The 23948-nt window shown below is 42.8% G+C and overlaps 1 protein-coding gene across 1 annotated transcript in view; it reads left to right on the forward strand.

Annotated features, from left to right (window-relative positions):
• The window catches only part of TMC5 (transmembrane channel like 5), a 95753-nt gene that overhangs the window by 53078 nt on the left and 18727 nt on the right, over positions 1 to 23948 (forward strand). The window contains exons 6-12 of the mRNA XM_069734133.1: positions 3791 to 3893; positions 5630 to 5717; positions 9595 to 9843; positions 11390 to 11541; positions 18644 to 18788; positions 21421 to 21585; positions 22150 to 22307. Of these exons, the coding sequence (XP_069590234.1) occupies positions 3791 to 3893; positions 5630 to 5717; positions 9595 to 9843; positions 11390 to 11541; positions 18644 to 18788; positions 21421 to 21585; positions 22150 to 22307 (1060 nt within the window). The remainder of the gene's footprint in view (positions 1 to 3790; positions 3894 to 5629; positions 5718 to 9594; positions 9844 to 11389; positions 11542 to 18643; positions 18789 to 21420; positions 21586 to 22149; positions 22308 to 23948) is intronic.

Genomic DNA, 23948 nt, shown 5'->3' on the forward strand with positions numbered 1-23948 from the left:
CATTGAAGCTCTAAAAAACTATAGGGAGAAAAATACTTTATCTAAAAAACTAATTAAAGCTGCCAAAAAGGAAACAGAGAAGCACATTGCTAAGGAGAGTAAAACTAATCCCAAACTGTTCTTCAACTATATCAATAGTAAAAGAATAAAAACTGAAAATGTAGGCCCCTTAAAAAATAGTGAGGAAAGAATGGTTGTAGATGACGAGGAAAAAGCTAACATATTAAACACCTTCTTCTCCACGGTATTCACGGTGGAAAATGAAATGCTAGGTGAAATCCCAAGAAACAATGAAAACCCTATATTAAGGGTCACCAATCTAACCCAAGAAGAGGTGCGAAACCGGCTAAATAAGATTAAAATAGATAAATCTCCGGGTCCGGATGGCATACACCCACAAGTACTAAGAGAACTAAGTAATGTAATAGATAAACCATTATTTCTTATTTTTAGTGACTCTATAGCGACAGGGTCTGTTCCGCAGGACTGGCGCATAGCAAATGTGGTGCCAATATTCAAAAAGGGCTCTAAAAGTGAACCTGGAAATTATAGGCCAGTAAGTCTAACCTCTATTGTTGGTAAAATATTTGAAGGGTTTCTGAGGGATGTTATTCTGGATTATCTCAATGAGAATAACTGTTTAACTCCATATCAGCATGGGTTTATGAGAAATCGCTCCTGTCAAACCAATCTAATCAGTTTTTATGAAGAGGTAAGCTATAGACTGGACCACGGTGAGTCATTGGACGTGGTATATCTCGATTTTTCCAAAGCGTTTGATACCGTGCCGCACAAGAGGTTGGTACACAAAATGAGAATGCTTGGTCTGGGGGAAAATGTGTGTAAATGGGTTAGTAACTGGCTTAGTGATAGAAAGCAGAGGGTGGTTATAAATGGTATAGTCTCTAACTGGGTCGCTGTGACCAGTGGGGTACCGCAGGGGTCAGTATTGGGACCTGTTCTCTTCAACATATTCATTAATGATCTGGTAGAAGGTTTACACAGTAAAATATCGATATTTGCAGATGATACAAAACTATGTAAAGCAGTTAATACAAGAGAAGATAGTATTCTGCTACAGATGGATCTGGATAAGTTGGAAACTTGGGCTGAAAGGTGGCAGATGAGGTTTAACAATGATAAATGTAAGGTTATACACATGGGAAGAGGGAATCAATATCACCATTACACACTGAACGGGAAACCACTGGGTAAATCTGACAGGGAGAAGGACTTGGGGATCCTAGTTAATGATAAACTTACCTGGAGCAGCCAGTGCCAGGCAGCAGCTGCCAAGGCAAACAGGATCATGGGGTGCATTAAAAGAGGTCTGGATACACATGATGAGAGCATTATACTGCCTCTGTACAAATCCCTAGTTAGACCGCACATGGAGTACTGTGTCCAGTTTTGGGCACCGGTGCTCAGGAAGGATATAATGGAACTAGAGAGAGTACAAAGGAGGGCAACAAAATTAATAAAGGGGATGGGAGAACTACAATACCCAGATAGATTAGCGAAATTAGGATTATTTAGTCTAGAAAAAAGACGACTGAGGGGCGATCTAATAACCATGTATAAGTATATAAGGGGACAATACAAATATCTCGCTGAGGATCTGTTTATACCAAGGAAGGTGACGGGCACAAGGGGGCATTCTTTGCGTCTGGAGGAGAGAAGGTTTTTCCACCAACATAGAAGAGGATTCTTTACTGTTAGGGCAGTGAGAATCTGGAATTGCTTGCCTGAGGAGGTGGTGATGGCGAACTCAGTCGAGGGGTTCAAGAGAGGCCTGGATGTCTTCCTGGAGCAGAACAATATTGTATCATACAATTATTAGGTTCTGTAGAAGGACGTAGATCTGGGTATTTATTATGATGGAATATAGGCTGAACTGGATGGACAAATGTCTTTTTTTCGGCCTTACTAACTATGTTACTATGTTACTATGTTACTAGTCTTACCCATGATGGGGGTTTTGAGTAATGAACCAGGCAGGGAGTTTATAAAAGCCTCAGGTATCTTTTGCATGTGTTTAGAGTTAATTAGTTGATTCAGAAGATTATGGTAATAGGTCATTTAGAGAACCTTTTCTTGATATGCTAATTTATTGAGACAGGTTTTTTGGGTTATCAGGAGTTGTATGCCAAAATCATCAGTATTAAAACAATAAAAGACCTGACAAATTTCAGTTGGTGGATAATGAATCTATAATATATGAAAGATTAATTGTAATCATTACATTATGGTAAATAATGAAATTTAACACTATATGCTAATTTTTTGAGAAGGACCTGTAGTTAGTAAGGCCGAAAAAAGACATTTGTCCATCCAGTTCAGCCTATATTCCATCATAATAAATCCCCAGATCTACGTCCTTCTACAGAACCTAATAATTGTATGATACAATATTGTTCTGCTCCAGGAAGACATCCAGGCCTCTCTTGAACCCCTCGACTGAGTTCGCCATCACCACCTCCTCAGGCAAGCAATTCCAGATTCTCACCGCCCTAACAGTAAAGAATCCTCTTCTATGTTGGTGGAGAAACCTTCTCTCCCCCAGACGCAAAGAATGCCCCCTTGTGCCCGTCACCTTCCTTGGTATAAACAGATCCTCAGCGAGATATTTGTATTGTCCCCTTATATACTTATACATGGTTATTAGATCGCCCCTCTGTCATCTTTTTTCTAGACTAAATAATCCTAATTTCGCTAATCTATCTGGATATTGTAGTTCTCCCATCCCCTTTATTAATTTTGTTGCCCTCCTTTGTACTCTCTCTAGTTCCATTATATCCTTCCTGAGCACCGGTGCCCAAAACTGGACACAGTACTCCATGTGCGGTCTAACTAGGGATTTGTACAGAGGCAGTATAATGCTCTCATCATGTGTATCCAGACCTCTTTTAATGCACCCCATGATCCTGTTTGCCTTGGCAGCTGCTGCCTGGCACTGCCACATTAATCAAACTCTGATCAAAGTCTGATCAAGATAATTAGTCTGTATTTTCCCATACAAGAAAAGAATGGACGTCTGAATGTGTCTATAGCAATTTGCGGAACACTATCCAGTTCGCTTGACAGTTGAGCTAACTGCCTAATATGGCTGTCATTTTACATATTGTAGAAGATTGCATTAGCCTGAGAAGGATCACATGACCTCTGTTGCGGCTGTGCGGGTTTCCCCATAATGCCTTCCAGCTGTCAGATCACATGGCATAGCCAGCCAATCAGTCAATATTATCCTATATAAAAGCAGAGGCAGGGAATGCAGCAGTCATTTAGTGCTGAATCTGAATAGTGAGATGACATCACATCTTAGCAAAAGAGATTGGGAGAATAAACCTGATAACACTCAACAAACTATGCAGATAGTTTATACCAGCACATCAGTGAAGAACAGTTATGTGTTTACCCATAGCCTTATACTGTATGTTGAGCTCACTTTGACATTACTAATACTGTTTACATTAAAGAGCATGAAATGGGCTGAATTCAGTCCTAGGGGACCTCAGAGTGTTACACACGTCAATCCAATGTAGATTCGTCACAATTAAGCAAAGCTTTGCAATTCTTATTTGAAAAGATTCGCTCATTGGATTCGCTCCGTGTCATGCCTTCTGTTATTAACCTCACCAGTGTGAATACAGCCTAAAAGATGTATAGGGAAATATTATTACCATCTCATCGTTATGCATCTTGCAAAAAAATGTATTTGAGTCCATAATTTGCATTGTTTTCCCTTTTTTTTACATTCATTTCTTTTTTTTTTGCTTCACAACTTAATCAGAAAATGAAAAGTTGATACAAAAGCTAGCGGAAATGTCTGATGCTGACGTAGCCAAGGAAGTCCGGAAGATTCCAGTTTGTCTCAATGAGAAACGCGAGTTTAGGTAGGAAATGAATATAAGTAATAACATGAACACCGTAAGTTATATATGATCCATAGTATTCTTTTCTAGATTAAAAATAAATGATATAGCGTAGTGGAGCCTGTAATACCCACATCACAAAATAACTGGAGTTCTCCCAAGTATTTTGCATGATTTTAGGTCAGTGGTTCCCAACCCTGGCACCAGGTCAGATTTCCTCACTCCTGTGGATAACTGCCGACTTCTAGAGATCAGAATAACCCTTTAAATTGTCTTCATATTCCGATTTTACTCTACTCTTAACTAAGCAGTGTAGATGAGACAAACTAATAAGTGAGAGCTCCAATTCTGGAATCCCCATGGTCAGCACTAATTTTCCAGTATTTCTTACTTTGGGAGATAAGTGGGGCTAGTAGCATTGCATCTGCTGATACCTGCCAGGTCACATGCTCACCTGGCAGGTATCGCACAAATATCCTACTCTAATGAATAGGACAGGGGCGCAATATCTGCTGCTTGCTCATGCGACCTGACCGGTATCAATATATGACATGTCACTGGTCTATCACAGGTCCTGACATGGAAATGAGCAGAAATACCCCTTTAAGCATCCAAATACTTCCATGAAGAGATGCATCCACATCTGTGATGCTCCAAAAGATAACCTCTTTGCAGAAACTCTCTGTCCTGTTGAACAAAACCTGTAGGAAAGCAAGGTCTTCTTGCCATCATCCTCATAGCAAGTTAATGGGGGGATTCTCAAGTTACCTCTTGAGCAGCGCAGAGCTATGCAGTCTCCTCACTTCCAGGTTTCTGACAGGTTTTCTCCTCTTTGAGTGACAGATCTAGTGAGTAGCAGAGCTGTAGAATTAATAGCTCAGCACACGGTCTGCTGTAACACATTCAGCTGTCTGTGCTTTGCTCTTGAGTCTACACAGTTATCACTATATTTACAAATAGTGACAACAGGCCATTCAAACAAACAGGCACCTCAGGACAGTGAGAGCCATGATTACAAGACCTGCTTTGAAATCTTCCGATGGTGAGGACTGGTGATTTTGCAAGATTTATAACAGCGACTTTTCAGGAGCGGAGAGGGAGGGGGTAGAGGTGAGCAGCTAACTGCTGTATAGACATCAACTGGCTGGATAGAGGTGGCTGAGATATTAGGAGTTAACTTTCTCCTGTAATGTAACTACTGCACATACTTGGAAAGTGTCTGGGCAGCGACTAGTGGTCAAGCTCCATGGAAACCAGCTGTAAACTATGAAAGATATAAGCTCTCACAGCAGGAGATTGACAGTAGATAGAAAAAGCAAGTCAATTGCAAACTTGCTTATGTTCATACTAACTAATTAAAGTAATTTAATACCTTGAGAAAACCACTTTATATCTTCCTTTGTGTGTGCATACTAGTTTAATGTGTACAGGAATTGACCTGTCCTCAAGAAAGCCCTCCTTTCTCTTATGCCCATGCCTCCACTTCCATCTCGGCTTCTCTGCTGCGATGGACAGATTACCCTTGAAAACAGGCAGTAGACAGCAAGTTAGAAGACAGGGACCTAGAGGCCAGCACTTTGGAGTGATTTTTTTTTTAAATAAAGTGATTTGCAGATTTTGAATTTATTACATTGTCTAACAGTTGACTGAAAGTCGATAGTGACCATTTAAATATGTTTTTCTATTTTTTTTTACCTTTTTACTTAAGCCATTTCTTATGATAAAGTAATGATTTGAACTATTATGACTCTCCACAGGTACAAGGTTGTCAAGCTGAAGCAGAAATCTTTAAAAAATGTCTCGCAGACAAACTGCTGCATCGGATGTCTCCAAAGTATTAAATTAGTAGGTGGAATATTTGTATATGTGCAGAAAATTAATCATGTAATTATCAAAGGGGTCAGTGGTCATACTACCTTTCATCTGTCCCCTACATCTTACGTACATACACTTGAAAGGACTTTTAAAGAAGTTGGTCTAATATTGGCCATACCCTGTAATACATGTCATTATGTAGTGATGCTATTCAGGACATAGACAAGCAGCGTTGGTCCTCGTATATACATGAGACGAGGGTCCTACCTAAGTGACGAGTATATGAGATTTTCACAGTCATGGCGAAGAACTTCTTGACATCTTCTGCTTCTTAGTTATGTTTTTACATTGTGATATGTATTTGGTGGCTCGCCATGGTGTTTTCTACCATCATCAAGTAACATGAGATGTAGCATTATACAACTATTATGGTACTACAATTAGTATACTACAATGATTCATGCTTTATAAAGGGAAAAGTCAGACCTGTAGGTGCAAGTACATATTAATGACCATTAGGATGTGTCTTTATTATGTTTTTGTTTTCCTTTTGACTGTGCCTAACAGAGACATCCCTCCCATAAACAGATACCATACTAGCCTTATGGAGGCACCCATAAACAGATGCCATGCTAGTCTTATGGAGACACCCATAAACAGATGCCATGCTAGCCTTATGGAGGCACCCGTAAACAGTTGCCATGCTAGCCTTATGGAGGCACCCATAAACAGATGTCATGCTAGTCTTATGGAGACACCCATAGACAGATGCCATGCTAGTCTTATGGAGGCACCCATAAACAGATACCGTGCTAGTCTTATGGAGGCACCCATAAACAGACGCCATGCTAGTCTTATGGATGCACCCATAAACATATGCCATGCTAGTCTTATGGAGGCACCCATAAACATATGCCATGCTAGTCTTATGGAGGCACCCATAAACAGATGCCATCCTAGTCTTATGTAGGCACTCATAAGCAGATGCCATACTAGTCTTATGGAGGCACCCATAAACTGATGTCATGCTAGTCTTATGGAGGCACCCATAAACAGATGCCATGCTAGCCTTATGGAGGCACCCATAAACATATGTCATGCTAGTCTTATGGAGACACCCATAGACAGATGCCATGCTAGTCTTATGTAGGCACCCATAAACAGATGCCATCCTAGTCTTATGTAGACACTCATAAGCAGATGCCATGCTAGTCTTATCGAGGCACCCATAAACTTATGCCATCCTAGTCTTATGTAGGCACCCATAAACAGATGTCATGCTAGTCTTATGGAGGCACCCATAAACATATGTCATGCTAGTCTTATGTAGGCACCCATAAACAGATGTCATGCTAGTCTTATGGAGGCACCCATAAACAGATGCCATGCCAGTCTTATGTAGGCACCCATAAACAGATGCCATCCTAGTCTTATGTAGGCACCCATAAACATATGCCATGCTAGTCTTATGGAGGCACCCATAAACAGATGCCATGCTAGTCTTATGGAGGCACCCATAAACAGATGCCATGCTAGCCTTATGGAGGCACCCATAAACAGATACCATACTAGTCTTATGGAGGCACCCATAAACAGATACCGTGCTAGTCTTATGGAGGCACCCATAAACAGATGCCATGCTAGCCTTATGGAGGCACCCGTAAACAGTTGCCATGCTAGCCTTATGGAGGCACCCATAAACAGATGTCATGCTAGTCTTATGGAGACACCCATAGACAGATGCCATGCTAGTCTTATGGAGCCACCCATAAACCGATACCGTGCTAGTCTTATGGAGGCACCTGTAAACAGATGCCATGCTAGTCTTATGGAGGCACCCATAAACGTATGCCATGCTAGTCTTATGGAGGCACCCATAAACATATGCCATGCTAGTCTTATGGAGGCACCCATAAACAGATGCCATCCTAGTCTTATGTAGGCACTCATAAGCAGATGCCATACTAGTCTTATGGAGGCACCCATAAACCGATGTCAAGCTAGTCTTATGGAGGCACCCATAAACAGATGCCATGCTAGCCTTATGGAGGCACCCATAAACAGATGTCATGCTAGTCTTATGGAGACACCCATAGACAGATGCCATGCTAGTCTTATGTAGGCACCCATAAACAGATGCCATCCTAGTCTTATGTAGGCACTCATAAGCAGATGCCATGCTAGTCTTATGGAGGCACCCATAAACATATGCCATCCTAGTCTTATGTAGGCACCCATAAACAGATGTCATGCTAGTCTTATGGAGGCACCCATAAACATATGTCATGCTAGTCTTATGTAGGTACCCATAAACAGATGTCATGCTAGTCTTATGGAGACACCCATAGACAGATGCCATGCCAGTCTTATGTAGGCACCCATAAACAGATGCCATCCTAGTCTTATGTAGGCACCCATAAACAGATGTCATGCTAGTCTTATGGAGGCACCCATAAACATATGCCATGCTAGTCTTATGGAGGCACCCATAAACAGATGCCATGCTAGCCTTATGGAGGCACCCATAAACAGATGTCATGCTAGTCTTATGGAGACACCCATAGACAGATGCCATGCTAGTCTTATGGAGGCACCCATAAACAGATACCGTGCTAGTCTTATGGAGGCACCTGTAAACAGATGCCATGCTAGTCTTATGGAGGCACCCATAAACAGATGCCATGCTAGTCTTATGGAGGCACCCATAAACATATGCCATGCTAGTCTTATGGAGGCACCCATAAACAGATGCCATCCTAGTCTTATGGAGGCACCCATAAACAGATGTCATGCTAGTTTTATGGAGGCACCCATAAACAGATGCCATGCTAGCCTTATGGAGGCAACCATAAACATATGCCATGCTAGCCTTATGGAGGCACCTAAAAACAGATGCCATGCTAGCCTTATGGAGGCAACCATAAACAGATGCCATCCTAGTCTTATGTAGGCACTCATAAGCAGATACCATGCTAGTCTTATGGTGGCATTGTAAACTTTATCATGCCCTATCCACTGATGCCATTATAGCCTATGGGTAAAAGTATCCCCTGGCATATGTTTGTATGTCTACCACTCATAGGCTATAATGGAATTATGTAATTATTTTATTTATTTTACTTATTTGCAGCATCATCATATTCCACAGCTCTGTACAGAAATTATCATCACAGTCCCCATTGGGGTTCGCAATCTATATTCCCTATCAGTATGTCTTTGGACATTTGGACCTATTCATATAATGTATCATAAAAAGCTGATGAGATTTAGATGCTTATGACATAACTAGTAAACAGATGCCTGTGAAGGATGCTATTCTGTGGAGCATGCCACAGGTTTCCATGTTATAACAATATATATCGTATATTTATTTTTTTTATTATTGAATTATTTCATACCTTTTTTTTGTTGTATTGTTTTATAAAAGGTTAAAAGCAAAAAATACTCTTTTGGCCCCTGTCTAATAATAAATCCCTATGGATATATTCCAAAATTCTTATCTTTCTCGAGCAGTCCTATAGACAATTAATGGAATGGAGGTCGAGCATGTGCATCTCATCTCTGGACAGCAATGCACAGCCCCTTGGATTGCATTGCAAACTGCTTGGCTTATTCCAACACTCCCATAGACAATGAATGGAAAGGAGGTCGAGCATGCACACCTCAGCTCCCGTTAGTGTTGCAAAGCCCCATTTTTGGGGTTCCAGAGCATCAATCTCAGGATTGCCGCCCCCCCCCCCAGCAGTTAACCCCTATGCCCAGAGTAAAGGGGGTAACTTGATTTATTGGGAGCAAGCCTTTAGTTCTTTAAATGAGATTAATTAAAATCATATTGAAGTGGTGGTTGAGGAATGAATATTGCTTGTAGAATTGTGTTGTTTTCATCCACGTTTGTCTTCCTCACCAGTCATTACGGAGATCCAAGCAGGTGACGTCAGAGGTATTTGAGGCACTCCAGCTTTGGCAAGGCACCCTGAAATCCATAGGAGGAACATTCGGGACAAGTATACTTTCTTACTTCAATTTCATCAAGTGGCTGCTGATGTTCAACATCTTCTCATTTGTGGTGAACTTCAGTTTTATAACCATTCCTCAGTTTGTTGACATGGCACCCAACAACTTATCGTTCACGGGTCTAGAGCTTCTAACAGGAGCGGTAAGTATGGAGAGAAGAGGTTAATTCTCAGCAAGATGACAAGTTACAGTATGTAGAAGAACCCTTTTATCCAATGAGGAGGACTATGTAGATATTTAGAACATGGGTGGCATATTCACAACTGTTACTACTGTCTTTGCCAGTGGCTTAACTATTATCGATGCAAAGGTTGCAGTCGCACCCCAGCCCTGAAGCCTAGCGTGCCTCAAGAGATCCCATTAACTCATATGAGAAGACCAATACTATTAAAGACCTGTGATAGTTGGGGGGCGCTGTTTGAGATTTTGCTTTCAAGTCAACCTTCAACTTATGCTGATTTTCAATCATTTACAGATCACAGGTTCATAGAAGTAAAATTTAGCTTTATTTTACAGAGGTTGTTGGGTTGTCCCCTATTTTTTTTATATGAACCCAAATAGTCACTGTCGCGGCCACTGATAGGCTGCAGTGGTCAAAAGTCATCTCCGATGGAAAACAAGCCAGGAAGACTAGCGGGGACCTAGGCTGTGCTTTGGAAGCCAGGAAGACTAGCATGGACCTAGGCTGTGCTTTGGAAGCCAGGAAGACTAGTGGTGCCCTAGGTTGTGCTTTGGAAGCCAGGAAGACTAGCGGGGACCTAGGTTGTGCTTTGGAAGCCAGGAAGACTAGTGGGGCCCTAGGTTGTGCTTTGGAAGCCAGGAAGACTTGCGGGGACCTAGGTTGTGCTTTCGAAGCCAGGAAGACTAGTGGGGCCCTAGGTTGTGCTTTGGAAGCCAGGAAGACTAGCGGGGACCTAGGTTGTGCTTTGGAAGCCAGGAAGACTAGCGAGGCCCTAGGCTGTGCTTTGGAAGCCAGGAAGACTAGCGGGGACCTAGGTTGTGCTTTGGGAGCCAAGAAGACTAGCGGGGACCTAGGTTGTGCTTTGGAAGCCAGGAAGACTAGCAGGGACCTAGGCTGTGCTTTGGAAGCCAGGAAGACTAGCAGGGACATAATCTGTGCTTTGGAAGCCAGGAAGACTAGCGGGGACCTAGGTTGTGCTTTGGAAGCCAGGAAGACTAGCGGGGACCTAGGCTGTGCTTTGGAAGCCAGGAAGACTAGCGGGGACCTAGGTTGTGCTTTGGAAGCCAGGAAGACTAGCGGGGACCTAGGTTGTGCTTTGGAAGCCAGGAAGACTAGCGGGGACCTAGGTTGTGCTTTGGAAGCCAGGAAGACTAGCGGGGACCTAGGTTGTGCTTTGGAAGCCAGGAAGACTAGCGGGGACCTAGGTTGTGCTTTGGAAGCCAGGAAGACTAGCGGGGACCTAGGTTGTGCTCTGGAAGCCAGGAAGACTAGCGGGGACCTAGGTTGTGCTTTAGAAGCATGACAGGTAATTGATACATGAGAAAAAATTTTTTTTACATGCTGGGCCCATTTAAAAAAATACCCCCCCCCCCCCCCCCACAAAAAAAAAATTAAATAAAAAAAAAAATAATAAAAAAGGCATGAAGGGGAAAGATCAACCTATTAAATCAGCCCACTCGTAAATGGAAACCTCCTTGAAAATATATCACTTTTTTTTTCTTTTTAGGGCTACTTTGAAAAGACAGTTATGTACTATGGACATTATACAAATAGTACCATCAATAAAGATACCAGTCTAGCTCCATATAATATGCAGTTAGCATATATATTTACCATTGGATTGTATTTGGCAACCTGTTTTCTCATCCTACTCATCAGGTAAGATGATCTGTCATTTATTCTGAGACCTTTTATGTGACGACACAGTATTTAATAATAATTATGCTAGACGTATATTTTCAGTAGGTCAGGAGACATAGGCTATTTGTTAATTAGGGTCAAGGTTTAGGCTCATATGAACAATGACCTAAACGTTGACAATATTCTATGTCTCCAGGCCTACTGAAAATATACGTTTGGCAAAATTAAGATTAAATGCTGTGCCGTCACACTTTAGCTAGGCACAGGCATTATGCCAGGACTCAAGCATGCTATACTGTATATACTTATTAATTTATTAGGTGTGCATATCCTTATTCCGTTGATTCTTTATTCTCCTATTAATGCAATTATACAGACCTTGGCTGGTCATAAATAACTATAACCAGCCTAGGCGATCCTATATGAACAGACCAGTTTCTAGGCTGATACATTACTATACTTACTGTATATACTGCCCCTGCGTAAACCTATAATGCATGGTATACATTGTAGTTTGTAACCTATACGCAATGTATGCTGCTGTATGGCTAAATACTGGCATAGTTTAGAGCCTACTCCCAGCATTTATATCTACTGGAGAGCTAAAGCTTGCTGTACATATGAGGCAGCTCACAGACAAATGTTCATTTAGCAGGCACTCATCTTTCTAGACTACCCCATACATATGAGCACTCAGTTGAGCGTTCTTCTGTTATCAATGGGGAGAGAGGAGAAAACTATTACCTCTGACAGCAGCTTATCTCCCCTGAAAACAAAATGATTGAGCATTGAAATTCCTGCTGCCCGATCCTTCTCTCCCCTTACATAATTTGTAATGGGATATTCTGGAGGTCCTCATACACTTTAGACGTTTGAATGTTCCACCAAAATCAGTGGCTTCATCCAAGGGAACACATAGAAATCATGGGGACGCAAGGCAAAAGTCCTAATTGGGGGCCTCCTCCACCTAAAGAATTTGTTTGGGCAGAGTAAGGAGGGTCACAGCACATAGGTGTTGTCACAGAAGAGGCTCTCTACTTTTAAAGAAAGTATTGTGGTACTTGCTAAGTAATTTTGTTCTTTTCGAAGCTCATTAGTGTTCTCACCCATTCTTTTCATGGCCCCTGTAGAGTATGAGGGCAACAAAAATGCCTTCCTCACAAAGTATAGTACCCCGACAGTATCCTCCACACGCACAGTGGGAGGACCCCCACAATGCCCCCAACAAAGTATGGTGCCGTTACAGTGCCCCAAATAAAGTATGACTGCCCCACAGTCACCAACACACAATATGATGGTTTCCATAGCCCCTCACACAGAATGATGTCCCACACAGCCCCCATGACACAGTATAATGGCCCTACACAGTATGATGTCCCACAGCCCTCCAGTTAGATGGCCTCAGCAGCCTCATACACAGAATTATGCTCCCATAGCCCCCACACAATATAATGCCTTTGAAACACAGTTTGATGAACCTCTCAGCTTTCCCATACATTAAGATTGACCCCACAGTCGCCTCACACAGTGTGATGATGACCCAACACACGTACTCAATGCAAAAAATAAAACATTTATTATTATTATTCTTTATTATTATAGCGCCATTTATTCCATAGCGCTTTACATGTGAGGAGGGGTATACATAATAAAAACAAGTACAATAATCTTAAACAATACAAGTCACGACTAGTACATGAGGAGAGAGGACCCTGCCAGCGAGGGCTCACAATCTACAAGGGATGGGTGAGGATACAGTAGGTGAGTATAGAGCTGGTCATGCAGCGGTTTGGTCGATCGTTGGTTACTGTAGGTTGTAGGCTTGTCGGAAGAGGTGGGTCTTCAGGTTCTTTTTGAAGGTTTCCACGGTAGGCGAGAGTCTGATGTGTTGGGGTAGAGAGTTCCAGAGTAGGGGGGATGCACGGGATAAATCTTGTATACGATTGTGGGAAGAGGAGATAAGAGGGGAGTAGAGAAGGAGATCTTGTGAGGATCTGAGGTTGCATGCAGGTAAGTACCGGGAGACCATGTCACAGATGTATGGAGGAGACAGGTTGTGGATTGCTTTGTATGCCATGGATAGGGTTTTGAACTGGAGTCTCTGTGTAATGGGGAGCCAGTGCAGGGATTGACAGAGAGAAGAGGCCGGGGAATAGCGGGGGGACAGGTTGATTAGTCGAGCAGCAGAGTTTACAATAGATTGGAGGGGTGCGAGAGTGTTAGAGGGGAGGCCACAGAGCAGGAGGTTGCAGTAGTCGAGGCGGGAGATGATGAGGGCATGGACTAGGGTTTTTGCAGACTCTTGGTGGAGGAATGTATGTGGCGTGCCCCCAAGAGCTAGGGGTACTCAGTACCGGGTCCATCAGTTCTCGAAGGGGGATGTCACAGTGGCTGACCCGGCACATGGCCCTAGGGACGTCCGTTGTAAAATTGGGGAAAGGTCTTTAAAGGGATAATGTTCATGACGCCACCTGTGGTATTCGGTCAGGGTGACCGACGCTGCTTAGGGGTCTGCTGGGGTGATGTTATGGCAGCTAGTTGGTATACCTTCCCACAGGTGAAGTATGTCCCCAGGGCTTCCCAGCGGTGTAGATAGTGGATGGTGTTAGGCGCAGTGAAGAACAAGGACATAAGGTTGCAGTCTCTTTACCTTTACTGAAGGCTTCAGCATCCACAGTCCAGAGCACTAGATCACAGGGCAGGCAGCGTCCGGCCGGTCTGAAGGCAAATCCAGAGTCCCCTTGTCCAGGTGGAAATCAGTAGCCTTCCTCTAGCGCCTGAGTGTTGTAGTCCCTCCCTGCTGAGCTTCTCGGTAAGGTCCTCACAACTGATGTTGGTGTTCTGTTATGTCTCTCTCTGCCCCCCAGATGGATAGGAACAACCCGTATGACTAGTGGCTTGAGGCTTTTTACAGGGACTCTAGCACGCCCCAGCCTCCCATCGTTGCCACCGTGCCTCCTGGGTAAAGGTCGGGCAACTATTATGGAATTAGCTGTCCTGCCGGTCTCTGGAGCCAGGCCTGGAGACGATGACTCCCTCGGTGTTCCGGCTACCGGATCCTATGCCTCAGAAAGGAGGCAGCCTTTTACAGGGCAGAACTCCTTCTGGTTTCCTCTCCTTTTGCTATGACTTTGTTTCTCACTCTCTGCAACACAATTCTCCTTCAATGTCTCTTTCTTAGGATGCTGCCGCACGTCGGGCAGGCGCAGCTCTGTGGCCTTCTGCCTAGGCCTCTGACAGGATCCCACCCCTGTCAGGGTCCCACTACCTGATTGGAGCTCAGATAGCTGTTCACTGGGTGAAGCCCAGCTCGCCTCTGCCTAACTTCCTATCCAGACCAACAGTTTTACCTAATTGTGAAGAGTGCCCTACTAAGTAGGAGCATAGCTCCCCCTGGTGGACTGGAGTGTGAAGTGTGTTGTGTGGTTTGTGATACCTGGTAAAGTGATCTCCTTTATTGCCTTCAGATGTAACATCACTCCCCCCTAGAGGGAAACAATATTACTGCAACGACCAGGACCCTGGGGTGCTGCATATGGATCCGGGAAATATTTTTGAGTTGGAGTCAGCAGAAAGTGGAAAGGGCTTGGATATGTGGTTTGATGGAGAGATCAGAGTCCAGGATTACTCCGAGGCAGCGAGCTTGTGGGACTGGGGAGAGTAGGCAGCCGCTTACTTTAATGGATAGGTCTGTTGGGGGAGTCAAGTGAGATGGGGAAAATATGATGAATTCTGTTTTGTCCATGTTAAGTTTTAGAAATCTAGTGGAGACAAGGGATGAAACAGACAGACAGTGAGGGATTCTGGTTAGTAGGGTGGTAATATCTGGTCCAGAGATGTTGATCTGTGTGTCGTCAGCATAGATGTGATACTGAAAACCATGAGATTCTATGAGCTGTCCCAGGCCAAAGGTGTAAATGGAGAAGAGCAGTGGCCCCAGGACTGAACCTTGCGGGACTCCGACAGATAGGGGGCGAGGTGAGGAGGTGTGTGAGTGGGAGACGCTGAATGTTCGGTCTGTTAGGTATGATCAGATCCAGGATAGGGCCAAGTCTGTGATGCCAAGAGATGAGAGGGTCTGTAATAATAGGGAATGGTCCACTGTGTCAAAGGCAGAGGACAGGTCTAGGAGCAGGAGGACAGAGTAGTGTCGCTTGGCTTTGGCAGATAATAGTCACCCTGATCGAATACCACAGGTGGCGTCACAAACATAAACTTTATTCCCTTAAAAGACCTTTCCCTTTTACATGAGCGCCCGGGGCCACGGACTGGGTCGCTGCCGTGACATCCCCCTGTGAACTCAGAACCCGGTACCGAGTACCTCGCTGCCCTGTCAGGGCGATCCAGTCTCATAGTGGTCTTAAAACAAAAAAGAACAGATACTCTTCCTCTGACCAGTGTATCCAATGGACACCCACTAGTGAGGAGCTAACATGCTCGCCACTTGAGCAAGCATCGGAGTGCTTGGGTGCGCATCGAGATTAACTGGTACTTGAGCAATATGTTCGAGTTCCCGCCTCGCATGTTTGACAACTGTTAGACATCCAATAAACATGCAGGGATTGTCATGTATTGCAGGCAAACCTTGCATGTTTATTGACTGTCTAACAACAGCAGACATCGGGGCTGGAACTCGAACATGGCGCTAGAGCACCCGCGACAAAAATCGCAGCATGTATGATTTGCCTTTGATAATTGGATGGTACTCATTTATTCATGTCTATGGGTCTGTGGAAAATATTCGGTTTCATGGACAGACTAAATGGAGTTGATGTGAGAAACTTTTTTTTTAAATTCTGCACATTCGAGAAAAACAGATTCTAGCATGAGCTGACTGTTTTTCTCGGTTGGAGAACATACGGGTTGTCTAAGGATGGAAAGATATTACAAAGAGTTCAAGATGATGACTTGGCCTCCAGTTTCCCTAGATTTTTATCCAATCAAGATTCTGTGGAATGTACTGGAAAAACAAATCCAATTGCAAAGTTCATATATCACTGGACCCCAGCTATTTCGGTGGTACACGGGGTCCTACACAATATGAGGCAAGAGTAATGGGTGCCTTTGCTGGATTGACAATTTGGACCAGCGGCATTGTTACGCCACTGGCCTGAACTATGTGCTCCCAATGCTACTATGTAATCTAGCTTTGTAACACGGTAGCGCAGTGGGACTGAAGCTTTCCAGTATTTGGAGCTAATAGAGCACTCCAGCGGTCTCCACCAACCTCAGAGCAGTGCTTACAAGCTCAATAGGAAAAAGCTTGTAAGCACTGGGCGACAGCTGAGGTGGCCAGTCCCTTTGTCAATGTTCACTAAACAATAAAAAATAAAATTGTGACTATCTAGAGAACTGGATAGGGTTTAAACAAAAAGTTAACAGGAAGGCTGCTTGTCTTTTCAAGCCTTATCCAGCCATACCCATCTACGAAGATGGGAATAACGCTTGAAAAATTACTTTTTGAGCCTTTTTTTGCTACATTAATATTTGACATGTTAAAAAAGTGCAAAGTATCATTATTTTTTATTATTGTTCTTATGGGGATGATTTAGAGGAAAGTATGAGGAGGTACAGATGAGAAGGAGAATCAGGTGTTTTGTATATGAGAACATTTACAGCAGCAATAATACAAATTATTGAGATAAAGGAAGTTTCAAAAGTAATAAAAGAAGAGCAAAGGTTAACTTGTACCTTCTAAGGTTTAAAAACAAGACAGCATTAGTAATATTTGTGTAATAGAGATATTTTGTGATAACAAAATGTTTATTTATTGAAATAAGTGGTAATTTTTAGATTGGTGGAGGTCCGAAACCAATATCCCCACTGGCCACCAGAATTGGGCACTCCTGTCCCTGTTTTAAAACAATGCACATCCTTAATTGCTGCTGCATTCATTCTGTATGGACCTTTCGGGCCCCTGTTCGGCTACACAGGTTGCGCCAATGGTATATCTTCCCCTGGTACAAATGAATAGAAGGATAGAAAACCCCAGAGGGATAGGAAAAAGTAAAATATTGTCACTTCTGATGCTAAGAATTGGTTATTTCCAGTCCTGTCTTCCCACTGTGCTGAGAATTACAACACTGCTCCATTAAAGTGATGGACAAGAGTTCTGCTGCATGGGAAAACTAGATCCATAGTTGTTATTGTTTAGGAAATTATGGCATTTCGTAGCAACCTGTCATCATGAACTATGGTGGAGAATCCCTTTAAAGGTTTTCCCCTTAAAGACTTTATCGATGAGTATTTAATTTTTTTACTACAGGCCTAAGAACTAATAAACAGGTAGACCGCTCCTGCTGGGGAATCAGAGGCTTCCACTGACATAATGTTGACAGACTAGATACTTCTCTTCCACTCTGCTCTGTTGATGGGTTGTGACTGTCAACGTCATGCTGATTGAGAACCAGCTCCCTGCTTCCTAACTGTAGGAAACTGTCAATCAGCATGATGCCGTCAGTCACGCCCTGTTGACCGAGCAGCCTGGAAGAAGAAGAGCTGCTCTGTTAATGGGTTGTGTCTGCCAACGTCATGCTGATTGACAGCCTGCTCTCTGCTGCCTAATTGTAGGAAACTGTCTGTCAATCAGCATGATGACGTCAGTCCACCCTGTCAACAGAGCAGCCTGGAGGAAGAAGAGCTGTTCTGTTAATGGGTTGTGTCTGCCAACGTCATGCTGATTGACAGCCAGCTCTCTGCTGCCTAATTGTAGGAAACTGTCAATCAGCATGATGACGTCAGTCACGCCCTGTGAACAGAGCAGCCTGGAGGAAGAAGAGCTGCTCTGTTAATGGGTTGTATCTGCCAATGTCATGCTGATTGACAGCCAGTTCTCTGCTGCCCAATTGAAGGAAACTGTCAATCAGCATGATGACATCAGTCTGCCCTGTCAACAGAGCAAGCCGGAAGAAGAGCTGCTCTGTTGACATGGAGTAGCTGAATCGCCGGCCGGAGCAACGCCAGGTAAAAAATAGCCCTGAACAAACTTTGTGAGTCTTCTCTTTCAAAATGAAGCATTGGCTCATTAAGCTGCCTTCATTGCATTTATTGTAGCTGGATTTAGTATTGTACACTAATAGTTTTTGGTTACATTGACTTCACTTTTCTGATGCGTTCTCAGCATGGCAAAGTCATTTCGAAATAACTTCATCAACCCTGCATCGTTTTCGGGCAATGCTGCTAAACTTCTGTGCAGTTGGGATTTTAGCATCACTAATGAGAAGGCTGTGAAATTAAAGAAAAGACATCTGAGCACGCAAATAAAGGTACGAAACGGCCCAGATTCTATTGACTTTATGGGTGTCCGATACAGAACTGGCTGGTATTCAATGTTAGTGTAGTCTTTCCGTGATAAACGAGAAAAACTTGTTTCTTCCTTACAAAGGTCTATTGAAAGAGGCGAATGTAGTCCACAATAAATCATTCACTCTTAATAATGAACTGTAAAAGAAGGAGGGCACAGCCAGCAGTGTCCTGAATCTTTTCCCACAGCAGCCATTACTTTACAAGGACCATAAAATGGAACTTCTCATATAAAATAAAAGTAGTTATAAGTAAAGGTAATTTTTACTTAGAGTTAAATTCGAGGAAATAGATGAAAAAATAAAAAATTAGACTTTGTAGATTCCCAACAAAGGTCATAATGTGGATTTACAGGCTATCACTTGGCATGCTATAAAGTCACGTCTGGATACAAATCTGAACCTGCTCACACTGCATTTCTGTAGTTCATTCAGGGATTTTATCTGAAAAACTCTAGAAATTGGATTCAGATGAACCACCGATGGAGCCATTGCCTGCCATGATAGGAATGGAGTTCAAAATAACTATTTTTTTCTGAAAGCATCAGTTATTTTAGATGTGCTCAGAAAAGTAGCATACTATATCTCTATGCCCAACAATATATGGGCTCTTTGCAGCACAAGAGCTTGTAAAAATGCAAAATTGCACCTGCTTTGGAGGTATTAATGGGCCCCTTTACCTCTTGGGCCCCTGTGTGGCCGCACAGGTTGCACCAATGATATGTCCGCCTCTGGTTTGAGAGAAGATATAGTTTGCATACACGGATGGGGACCATAGCAATAGTTAGAACTAGTCCGGTGCCATCCCCTTCCAGATATTCCCTGTTCTGATCCAGGAGCTTGACATGGTTTTCCATTGTGTCTGCATAGCGAGAGTCTTGTGACTCACCTGCACCTATAAGAAGAAGATCCAGAGCCTATAGACTAGCCCGGGCCCCGTCACTGGTCATTTCTTCCTAGCACTGACGCAGGTGATTCATAAGTCTCTCCCTGTGTACCCAAAAAGAGACCTGTCAGTCACCAGAGCAGTGGTAGGACAAGCTGGCCGGGGACAGAGCCGGATTAATCTCTTCTCTGGTTATGGTCCTCAACTGGATCTTCTAACTATATTTTCTTTATCTTCTCTGTAAGGCTGGAGCATTTCAGAGAAAATATACCTGACTGCACTTGTGGTGCCAAGCTTTGATTCACGCTGCCCACGGCTTGGGCAGCATAAATCAGGTGACCGGGTCTCTTTAAATGTTTTACATCAGTCCCCCGGATCTTAAAGAGTTTGTAGACCACTCCTTACAACTTGGCACAAACGGCGCAAGGAACATGTGCCCAGATCTCTCCACTCACCTCCATCAATTGAAAAACAGCTTTCCCATGTGCAGTCAGGGGCATCATAGGTGAAGGGGTTGGAGTCAACCCTGGGCTATAGAGCCATAGAGCCTACATGTTCTCCTTGGCCCTTATAAGAGAACCGATACTATTACAGACCAGTGATATTTAGGGGCCCTGATGGAGATTTGGCATTGGGGCCCATGAGCTGATGGACAGATCTGGTCACATGCTCCTCCGTCAGCAGCCATTTTGAGAACTGGAGAACTGTGCAGTCTACGAGGAAGGCTGTACTAATAAGTGCAGGAGGAGAGCCTGTAAGACGTATATAGTAATAAGTGTCACAAAATCATGTTCTCAATATACATATTAAAATAAGAATAAACTGGAGATCCCCTTTAAGCTCCAAGAAGATTATGAAGCCAAGTCAGGGTCTTAAAAATTTTGCAAAAGTTGACACAAACTTCCCTAAGGAACTACTTGATCTTCTATGTACTATCAAAATGTAACATCATGTCTATACATAGATATGACAAGATTATTCCCATAGGGGTGCAGAGGTAACAGCCAATCCAGGCCTTGGTGCCTAATGGGGCAGGTGGATTCCTCCGCCTCTTAAGGACACATATTATTTAGAGCAGGTGTGAGCCTTATTAAAATTTGCATAGATACACTCCATGCTCCTAGATATCAAACTAATCAGCGGAACTGCAGTCAAAAGTCCAAGTATATGAAGAAATAGAAAAAACTTTATTGATAATGATAACAGGTAAATAGCTAACAAATAGGAACAATCCCCGTGCCACCCATAGCATGTACAGAAATAGGGCAGGGGTAGGTGCCTTGTAATGCACACCAAATACACGGAATGACCATATATAAAATACAAAAATATATGTATCTCTCTATCTAGAGAGGGGGCCGACTCATAAGTCTGCGTATATAGAGCTATAATCACAACACATGTAGGCAGTAAAGGCGGACCCACGAATAGTATACATACCGTTCAACCATAGAAAATAAAGATGTGGAGTATGCAGGCACCCCACCCCGTCCACCCCGACGCGCGTTTCGCATTTGCCGAAGACAATTATTATGGTGGTGACTGCTTTGTTTTCCACAAAATTCCTATGCTCTTAGATAGTAAAGAAAAAAGTGATATCATGTTTATGAAAAATATGTTCAATCCGTGTCTGGTAACAGAATAGGAATGTGATCAGTCAGTGAAACCTTATTGTTCGTTTTTTATTACTTTGTTATTTCCTTCATCTAGGAAACATTGGCAGAAAAATTAATGGAAGCATTAAAGCTTCCTTTGCGTCAGAAGTTATCTCGCTTAGGTATTCATGTGGCGGCCTGGATCGTCTCCTCAGGGTTGGCAGTTGGCTGTAGTGCTGGAGTTTACTATCTCTGCCTTGAAGTTGCGGATTCTGCAAAGGTAAACCAAAAAAACAAAAAAAACAATCCACTTGCATGAGAACATAAAAATACAACTTAAAGGGAACATGTCAGCAGATTTTTGCTATTTAATATAGGAGAGCCTGATTCCAGAGATGTGTCACTTATTAGTCTGTGTGCTGTAATTTCAATACAATCGTTGTTTTATTAGTGCAGGACTAGATCTCACATGCAGTCAGGCTAATCTATGTAACTCCATCTCCACCACTGATTGGCAGCTTGATAAAATGTATAGTGTATACAGGAAGCTGCCAATCAGTGGTGTGGGAGGAGTTATACAGAGCTCAGCATTCAGAGAACTGCTACATCTACAGCAGAGAAGGTAGGTGTTATATCAAAACTGCACCAAGCAGTCCGATAACTGACACATCACTGGAATCAGGGCAATTGTCACTACATTACGCCGCTTTCAGATTACTTGCTAATAGATTCCCTTTAATATGGGTTGAGTGTTATATGCATAAACGTTCTTTTTTTAATCTCTTATATTTTGCTTACACATAGCATATAGATAATATAATAACGCCCCTTATTGATTCATCAGAACCCAGATTTAAATGACCTGACTAAACAAGCGGCAACATTAGTGGTTCCTGTGGTGGTCGCCCTCATCAACCTTATCATGCCTCTAATCTACTCTATGTTTGGACTAGTGGAAAAATTCAAGTACCCGCAGCATCGGGTCTATATCGTGATTTTAAGGTGAGGCTACCAGGACATTACAGGCAGTTTACTATATGGACAGAGAATGGAGATTGATGGAGCACAAAGCAGAACCACTACCATATAGAATGAGACAATTACTACCTTTTTGGTGTAATACTTTTATTTTCTAAGATGTGTTTTTAGGGAATGTTCATATAATTTCTTATGTGTTAAACTACAAACATTTTACCCGATCTCGCTCTCTAATACAAATCAGTCTGGTTCCCTTATATGAATGATTGCATAATCCCTTGACTTTTCCTTTTTGGATTTGCAATTTCAATGTTCAGGAGTGTATATACAGTGGGAGAAATAAGTATTTGATTCCTTGCTGATTTTGTAAGTTTGCCCACTGACAAAGACATGAACAGTCTGTAATTGTAAGGGTAGGTTAATTTTAATATTGAGAGAATATTCAAAATAAAATCCAGAAAGTCACATTGTATAAATTATATAAATTTATTTTCATTTTACAGTGAGAAATAAGTATTTGATCCCTCTGGCAAACAAGACTTAATACTTGGTGGCAAAACCCTTGTTGGCAAGCACAGCAGTCAGACATTTTTGTAGTTGATGATGAGGTTTGCGCACATGTCAAGAGGAATTTTGGTCCACTCTTCTTTGCAGATCATCTCTAAATCATTAAGATTTTGAGACTATTGCTTGGCAACTCGGAGCTTCAACTCCATCCATAAGTTTTCTATGGCATTAAGGTTTGGAGACTGGCTAGGCCACTCCATGATCTTAATGTGCTTCTTAATGAGCCACTGCTTTGTTGTCTTGGCTGTATGTTTTGGGTCATTGTGTTGCTGGAAGACACAGCCACAACCCATTCTCCCATAGATGCAATGAAGTAATCCTGTGCCCTTAGCAGAGAAACAGCCCCAAAACATAATGTTTCCACCTCCATGCTTGACAGTGGGGATGGTGTTCTTTGGGTCATAGGCAGCATTTCTCTTCCTCCAAACATGGCGAGTTGAGTTAATGCCTTTTGTCTAATCTGACCACAGCAAATTCTCCCAATCACTCACAGAGTCATCCAGGTGTTCTTTGGCAAACTTCAGACAGGCCTGCACATGTGCCTTCTTGAGCAGGGGACACTGCAGGATTATAAACCTTTACGGCGTAATGTGTTACCAATGGTTTTCTTTGTGACTGTGGTCCCAGCTGCCTTGAGATCATTAGCAAGTTCTCCCCGTGTAGTTTTAGGCTGATCTCTCACCTTCCTTGTGATCAAGGATACCCCACAAGGTCAGATTTTTCATGGTGCCCCAGATCGATGTCGACTGACAAGTCATTTTGTATTTCTTCCATTTTCTCACTATTGCACCAACACTTGTCTCCTTCTCACCCAGCGTTTTACTTATGGTTTTGTAGCCCATTCCAGCTTTGTGCAGGTCTACGATCTTGTCCCTGACATCCTTAGAAAGCTCTTTGGTCTTGCCCATGCTGTAGAGGTTAGAGTCTGACTGATTAATGGAGTCTTCGGACAGAAGTCTTTTATAAAGGTGACTATGTAAGACCGCTGTCTTTAATGCAGGTAACAAGTTGATTAGGAGCGTCTAACTGGTCTGTATGAGCCAGAACTCTTATTGGTTGGTAGGGGATCAAATACTTATTTCTCAGTGCAAAATGCAA

This window comes from Ranitomeya imitator, chromosome 7, assembly GCF_032444005.1.
Source record: "Ranitomeya imitator isolate aRanImi1 chromosome 7, aRanImi1.pri, whole genome shotgun sequence".
Lineage (NCBI taxonomy): Eukaryota > Metazoa > Chordata > Amphibia > Anura > Dendrobatidae > Ranitomeya > Ranitomeya imitator.